The 8219-nt window shown below is 40.6% G+C and overlaps 1 protein-coding gene across 1 annotated transcript; it reads left to right on the top strand.

The window, feature by feature from the left end:
* Positions 1 to 6934: 6934 nt before the first annotated feature.
* LOC108635527 (olfactory receptor 2H1-like) lies at positions 6935 to 7934 on the top strand. The gene has a single exon (XM_018045634.1). The coding sequence runs from the start codon at positions 6935 to 6937 to the stop codon at positions 7865 to 7867; it is 933 nt and encodes a 310-aa protein (XP_017901123.1). The 3' UTR covers positions 7868 to 7934.
* Positions 7935 to 8219: the final 285 nt, after the last annotated feature.

Here is an 8219-nt window from a genome sequence, read left to right on the forward strand (position 1 = left end):
TTGATTTCTTTCATCAGTGTTTTATAGTTTTCTATGTATAGGTCTTTAGTTTCTTTAGGTAGATATATTCCTAAGTATTTTATTCTTTTTGTTGCAATGGTGAATGGAATTGTTTCCTTAATTTCTTTTTCTACTTTCTCATTATTCGTGTATAGGAATGCAAGGGATTTCTGTGTGTTGATTTTATATCCTGCAACTTTACTATATTCATTGATGAGTTCTAGTAATTTTCTGGTGGAGTCTTTAGGGTTTTCCATGTAGAGGATCATGTCATCTGGAAACAGTGAGAGTTTTACTTCTTCTTTTCCAATTTGGATTCCTTTTATTTCTTTTTCTGCTCTGATTGCTGTGGCCAAAACTTCCAGAACTATGTTGAATAGTAGCGGTGAAAGTGGACACCCCTGTCTTGTTCCTGACTTTAGGGGAAATGCTTTCAATTTTTCACCATTGAGGATAATGTTTGCTGTGGGTTTGTCATATATAGCGTTTACTATGTTGAGGTATGTTCCTTCTATTCCTGCTTTCTGGAGAGTTTTTATCATAAATGGATGTTGAATTTTGTCAAAGGCCTTCTCTGCATCTATTGAGATAATCATATGGTTTTTATTTTTCAATTTGTTAATGTGGTGAATTACATTGATTGATTTGCGGATATTGAAGAATCCTTGCATTCCTGGGATAAAGCCCACTTGGTCATGGTATATGATCTTTTTAATGTGTTGTTGGATTCTGATTGCTAGAATTTTGTTGAGGATTTTTGCATCTATGTTCATCAGTGATATTGGCCTGTAGTTTTCTTTTTTTGTGACATCTTTGTCAGGTTTTGGTATTAGGGTGATGGTGGCCTCATAGAATGAGTTTGGAAGTTTACCTTCCTCTGCAATTTTCTGGAAGAGTTTGAGGAGGATAGGTGTTAGCTCTTCTCGAAATTTTTGGTAGAATTCAGCTGTGAAGCCGTCTGGACCTGGGCTTTTGTTTGCTGGAAGATTTCTGATTACAGTTTCAATTTCCGTGCTTGTGATGGGTCTCTTAAGATTTTCTATTTCTTCCTGGTTCAGTTTTGGAATATTGTACTTTTCTAAGAATTTGTCCATTTCTTCCACGTTGTCCATTTTATTGGCATACAACTGCTGATAGTAGTCTCTTATGATCCTTTGTATTTCTGTGTTGTCTGTTGTGATCTCTCCATTTTCATTTCTAATTGTATTGATTTGATTTTTCTCTCTTTGCTTCTTGATGAGTCTGGCTAATGGTTTGTCAATTTTATTTATCCTTTCAAAGAACCAGCTTTTGGCTTTGTTGATTTTTGCTATGGTCTCTTTTGTTTCTTTTGCATTTATTTCTGCCCTAATTTTTAAGATTTCTTTCCTTCTACTAACTCTGGGGTTCTCCAGTTCTTCCTTTTGTAGTTGCTTTAGTTGTAGAGTTAGGTTATTTATTTGACTTTTTTCTTGTTTCTTGAGGTATGCCTGTATTGCTATGAACTTTCCTCTTAGCACTGCTTTTATAGTGTCCCACAGGTTTTGGGTTGTTGTGTTTTCATTTTCATTAGTTTCTATGCATATTTTGATTTCTTTTTTGATTTCTTCTGTGATTTGTTGGTTTATTCAGAAGTGTGTTGTTCAACCTCCATATGTTGGAATTTTTAATAGTTTTTCTCCTGTAATTGAGATCTAATCTTAATGCATTATGGTCAGGAAAGATGGTTGGAATGATTTTGATTTTTTTGAATTTATCAAGTTTAGATTTATGGCCCAGGATGTGATCTATCCTGGAGAAGGTTCCATGAGCACTTGAGAAAAAGGTGAAATTCGTTGTTTGGGGGTGAAATGTCCTATAGATATCAATTAGGTCTAACTGATCTAATGTATCATTTAAAGTTTGCGTTTCTTTGTTAATTTTCTGTTTAGTTGATCTGTCCATAGGTGTGAATGGGGTATTAAAGTCTCCCACTATTATTGTGTTATTGTTGATTTCCCCTTTCATACTTGTTAGCATTTGTCTTACATATTGCGGTGCTCCTATATTGGGTGCATATATATTTATAATTGTTATATCTTCTTGGATTGATCCTTTGATCATTATGTAGTGGCCTTCTTTGTCTCTTTTCACAGACTTTGTTTTAAAGTCTATTTTATCGGATATGAGTATTGCCACTCCTGCTTTCTTTTGGTCTCTATTTGCATGGTATATCTTTTTCCAGCCCTTCACTTTCAGTCTGTATGTGTCCCTTGTTTTGAGGTGGGTCTCTTGTAAGCAGCATATAGAGGGGTCTTGTTTTTGTATCCATTCGGCCAGTCTTTGCCTTTTGGTTGGGGCATTCAACCCATTTACGTTCAAGGTAATTATTGATAAGTATGATCCCGTTACCATTTACTTTATTGTTTTGGGTTCGGGTTGATACACCCTTTTCGTGTTTCCTGTCTAGAGAATATCCTTTAGAATTTGTTGGAGAGCTGGTTTGGTGGTGCTGAATTCTCTCAGGTTTTGCTTGTCTGTAAAGCTTTTGATTTCTCCTTCGTATTTGAATGAGATCCTTGCTGGGTACAGTAATCTGGGCTGTAGGTTATTTTCTTTCATCACTTTAAGTATGTCTTGCCATTCCCTCCTGGCCTGAAGAGTTTCTATTGAAAGATCAGCTGTTATCCTTATGGGAATCCCCTTGCGTGTTATTTGTTGTTTTTCCCTTGCTGCTTTTAATATTTGTTCTTTGTGTTTGATCTTTGTTAATTTGATTAATATGTGTCTTGGGGTGTTTCGCCTTGGGTTTATCCTCTTTGGAACTCTCTGTGTTTCTTGGACTTGGGTGATTATTTCCTTCCCCATTTTAGGGAAGTTTTCAACTATTATCTCCTCAAGGATTTTCTCATGATCTTTCTTTCTGTCTTCTTCTTCTGGGACTCCTATAATTCGAATGTTGGAGCATTTCATATTGTCCTGGAGGTCTCTGAGACTGTCCTCGTTTCTTTTAATTCATTTTTCTTGTTTCCTCTCTGATTCATTTATTTCTACCATTCTATCTTCTATTTCACTAATCCTATCTTCTGCCTCCGTTATTCTACTATTTGTTGCCTCCAGAGCGTTTCTGATCTCATTTATTGCATTATTCATTATATTTTGACTCTTTTTTATTTCTTCTAGGTCCTTGTTAAACCTTTCTTGCATCTTCTCAATCCTTGTCTCTAGGCTATTTATCTGTGATTCCATTTTGATTTCAAGATTTTGGATCATTTTCACTATCAATATTCGGAATTCCTTCTCAGGTAGATTCCCTACTTCTTCCTCTTTTGTTTGGTTTGGTGGGCAACTCTCCTGTTCCTTGACCTGCTGAGTATCCCTCTGTCTCTTCATCTTGGTTATATTGCTGCGTTTGGGGTGGCCTTTTTATATTCTGGTAATTTGTGGAGTTCTCTTTATTATGTAGTTTCCCCACTGTGGGTGGGGTTCTATCAGTGGCTTGTCAAGGTTTCCTGGTTAGGGAGGCTTGTGTTGGAGTTCTGGTGGGTGGAGCTGGGTTTCTTCTCTCTGGAGTGCAGTGGAGTGACCTGCAATGGGTTATGAGACATCAAAGGTTTGGGGATAATTTTGAGCTGCCTGTGTATTGAAGCTCAGGGGAGTGTTCCTGTGTTGCTGGAGAATTTGCGTGGTATGTCTTGTTTTGGAACTTGTTGGCCCTTGGGTGGAGCTTGGTTTCAGTGTAGGTATGGAGGCATTTGATGAGCTCCTATTGCTTAATGTTCCCTGAATTCAAGAGTTCTCTAATGTTTTCAGGCTTTGGATTTAAGCCTCCTGCTTCTGGTTTTCAGTTTTATTTTTACAGTAGCCTCTAGACTTCTCCATCTATACAGCACCGATGATAAAACATCTAGGTTAAAGATGAAAAGTTTCTCCACATTGAGGGACACTCAGAGAGGACTGAGTTACAAGGAGAAGAGAAGATGGAGAGGGTAGTTAGAGGTAACTGGAATGAGATGCGGTGAGATCAAAAGAGGAGAGAGCAAGCTAGCCAGTAGTCACTTCCTTATGTGCGCTCTATAGTCTGGACCGCTCAGAGGTATTTACCGAGTTATACAGGGAAGAGGAGAGGGAGGAAGTAGACAGAGGTGACCAGGAGGATAAGAGAGAGGAATGAGAAGGAGAGAGACAAATCCTGCCAGTAACCAGTTCCTTAGGTGTTCTCCACCGTCTGGAACACACAGAGATTCACAGAGTTGGATAGAGAAGAGATGGGGGAGAAAAGAGACAGAGGCCACCTGGTGGAGAAAAAGGAGAGTCCAAAGGAGGAGAGAGTGGTCAAGCCAGTAATCTCGCTCTCAGGGAAACTTGGGTAGTGAAGTTTGGGTTTTTAAAAGTACAAAATTGACAACAAAAACCTAAGAGCAAAGATTAAAAATCTAGAGTAGAGGTTGGATTTTCAAAAATACAATATTAAAGAAAAGCAGAAGGAAAAAGGAAGAAAGAAAAAAAAGAATTATTAAAAAACAAAAACAAACAAACAAACAAACAAAAAACAAAAAACCACCAACAACCATCCAAAGACTATATATGGTGTTTGCTTTAAAAAACAAAAAAAAGTCTTTTTTTTTTTAAATAGTAATAGTAGGTTATAGAATTAAAAATTAGAGGAAAAATAGAAGACTTAACAATAAAAAAAAAGTTAGAAAAAAAAGAAAAAAGAAAAAAAGAACAAAAACAAACAAACAAAAAGGAATGATTTTAAAAATAGGAAAAATATAACTGGCCCTTCTCTGATGTTGTGGGCCATGTGGGATCACTTCCAAGGTGGTTCCCTCTGTTTAACTTCTTCTGTTTGCTGGTTTTTTAGGCTCACTAGTTCAGTCGCACTGTGGGGAGGGGGGATGCTGCAAACAAATAGCACTGTCGTGTGCACACAGTGTCTCAGCCCCGCTTGACCTGTCCCTTCTCACGGCGCACAAACCGCTCTGGCTCTACGATGCTCAGCCGGGAACTGTCTGGGGCTGGCCCTAGGCTGCGTGCACTTCCCTGGTCCAAGCTGCTCAGGTTTGGCGCTCAGGCAGCCCTCAGAGGCACAGATTCGGCTGGGACTGTGCTTTGTGCCTTTCCCAGGTCCGAGTAGCTCAGGAGTCTGGCGAGCGTGATCGCCGCGGCTTGTCACCTTTTCTGCCGCTGCTGCTCAGCTTTCTGGGTGGACCGCTGGCGCCCCCTGTGAGGCAGATTGTGACTGTCCAGCACCCCCAGAAGTCTTAGCAAAGAAGCCTGCTTGCAGTTAGGTAAGTAAAGTCTCTCTGGGTCTGCAATTGCCCCTTTCCAGTCCTTACGGCTCTGGCTGCCTGTCCCCGGCGGGGAATGGTCTGCAGCCGGCTTTTTCCGTTTCGTCCTTTGTTCTGTGCTCGGTCCTGGCAGTGTCTTATGTTCGAGTTTTTTGCGTGGTAGCTATCCCACAGTCTGGTTTGCTAGCCCAAGTTAGATCGTTCTGGTTGCGCATGGGGCGTTCCTGCCTGATTCTTGCAAAGCTCTGCAGCCCGCGCCTCCCGCGCGTCCCTGCCCTGCCCCCACTTCCCAGTGGCGGATGCAGGCGTCTGTGCTGCTTTTCCGTTGGGGGAGTTATGGTTGGGCTTGTAATCTGTTGGTTTTAATTATTTATCTATTTTTCCTTCCTGTTATGTTGCCCTCTGTGTTTCCAAGGCTCGCCAGAGACTCGGCAGGGAGAGTGTTTCCTGGTGTTTGGAAACCTCTCTTCTTAAAATTCCCTTCCCGGGACGGGCTTCCCTTCCCGGGACGGAGCTCCCTCCCCACCTCCTTTGTCTCCTTTTTCGTCTTTTATATTTTTTCCTACCTGTTTTTGAAGACAATGGTCTGCTTTTCTGGTTGCCTGATGTCCTCTGCCAGCCTACAGAAGTTGTTTCACGGAGTTTGCTCGGCGTTGAAATGTTCTTTTGAGGAACTTGTAAGGGAGAAAGTGGTCTTCCCATCCTATTCCTCTGCCATCTTTCCCTGATCTTGTCTCTGCTTTTTAATATGCTGTCTAGGTTGGTCATAGCTTTTCTTTCAAGGAACAAGAGTCTTTTAATTTCATGGATACAGTCACCATCTGCAGTGATTTTGGAGCCCAGAAAAATAGTCTGTCAGTTTCCATTGTTTACACATCTGTTTGCCATAAAGTGATGGGACCGGATGCCATAATCTTAGTTTACGAATGTTAAATTTGGCCAACATTTTCATTCTCCTCTTTCACCTTCATCCAGGGGCTCTTTTGTTCTTCACTTTCTCCCCTAAGGGTGGTGTCATCTACATTTCTGAGATTATTGATTTGCTGCCAGCAATCTTGATTCCAGCTTGTGCTTCATGCAGCCCAGCATTCCGCATGATGTACTCTTCATATAAGTTAAATAAGCAGGATGACAATATACAGCCTTGATGTACTCCTTTCCCGATTTGGAACCAGTCTGTTGTTCCATGTCCACTTCTAACCTGCTTCTTGACCTGCATACAGATTTCTCAGGAGGCAGGTCATATGTGATGGTATTCCCATCTCTTTAAGAATTTTCCACACTTTGTTTTGATCCACACAGCCAAATGCTTTGGCATAGTCAATAGAGGAAAAGTAGATGTTTTCTTGCTTTTTCAGTGATCCAGCAGATGTTGGTAATTTGATCTCTGGTTTCTCTGCCTTTTCTAAATCCAGATTGTATATCTAACTCAATTCTATGTTTATATATATCTTTGCAATGAATTTGGTGTTTTCAGACTCTCTGTGTTTCTTTACACAGCAAAAAACTTGTTACACAATTGATTTTGTGTAATTTTACTCTGTTATTTCTCTATATTAAAAAATCAGTGTCAAAGTGCTCATTTTACTTAGTTTGTTATATTTTTTTGGTTATGATATCTGACTTTCTTTCCCACAGGAAGAAAATAAGAATGACCAAGAGTGGTGACTCACAATTAAGCCATGAAAGGAACAAATGCTGGCACTCCGGCAGGTTTCATCCTACTGGGCTTTTCTGACCAGCCCCACCTGGAGATGCTTCTCCTTCTTGTCGTCTCTATCATATACATTCTGACACTGATGGGGAACACAGCGATCATACTGCTCTCATACTTTAACCCCAAACTCCACACACCCATGTATTTCTTCCTCTCCAATGTCTCCTTTCTGGACCTCTGTTTCACCACCAGTGTTGTCCCACAGATGCTTTGGAATCTCAAGGGGCCTGACAAGACCATTAGCTACACTGGCTGTGTGATCCAGCTGTATGTTGCTCTGGGGCTGGGCTCCACGGAGTGTGTCCTGCTGACTGTTATGGCCTATGGCCGCTTCAATGCTATCTGTCAACCCCTCCACTATGGAGTGATCATGCACCCGAAGCTTCTCCAGCAACTAGCAGCTCTGGCCTGGATCAGTGGCTTTGTGGGGTCCATGGTTCAGACCATCCTTGTTTTCCAGTTGCCTCTCTGCAGCCATCACATGGTGGATGACTTCATGTGTGAGGAGCCTGCCCTGATTAAGACTGCCTGTGTGGACACAACCTTCCTGGGAAATGAGCTCTCCATAGCTTCTGTCCTCTATGTGGTGATACCTCTGGGGCTTATTCTGGCCTCGTATGGCTGCATTGTTTGGAGTGTGCTGAGGATAAAATCCACTGGAGGCTGGAGGAAAGCATTTGGGACATGTGGGTCCCACCTAATTGTTGTGGTTTTGTTTTTTGGTACTCTAGCTTCCATTTACATTCAACCCAAGAGCAAATACACACAGAGTTACAGTAAATTCCTCACCCTCTTCTACACTGTAGTGACACCCTCACTTAATCCTTTGATCTACACCTTGAGAAACAAAGAAGCTAAGTGGGCACTAAGAAGGTTGCTGGGAAGAGACCCAAGTTAGGGAGAAATGTGAAATATCCACATACAATCCCTCAGATATTAAGGACTTTTAGCATCATCTAATTTTGGTTTTTCCTTTTGTTTGTAAAGATCACAGCTAAATCTCCTGAATAAATGGTATGAAGTTTTCTCTCAGTGACATCCTGAAGCTGCCTACTGTAAATACTCATATTGCTTTCCAGAAATGTTATGTCTCTTTTTCCTTTTGGCTGTTTTCTAAAGAGTCTATGAAGAAATAAATAAATATTTATAGTAGTGCATATGTATATGTATTATAATTTTCCAAATCCTGGAATTATTGCTCTAGAGATTAACTAATGGCAGGGCAGATATGTTCATGACAGATCTATTTA

Source organism: Capra hircus, unplaced genomic scaffold, assembly GCF_001704415.2.
Source record: "Capra hircus breed San Clemente unplaced genomic scaffold, ASM170441v1, whole genome shotgun sequence".
Taxonomy (NCBI): domain Eukaryota; kingdom Metazoa; phylum Chordata; class Mammalia; order Artiodactyla; family Bovidae; genus Capra; species Capra hircus.

Coding starts and splice junctions, on each gene's coding strand:
- LOC108635527 (XM_018045634.1), top strand. CDS start 6,935: ATGAAAGGAACAAATGCTGGCACTCCGGCAGGTTTCATCCTACTGGGC.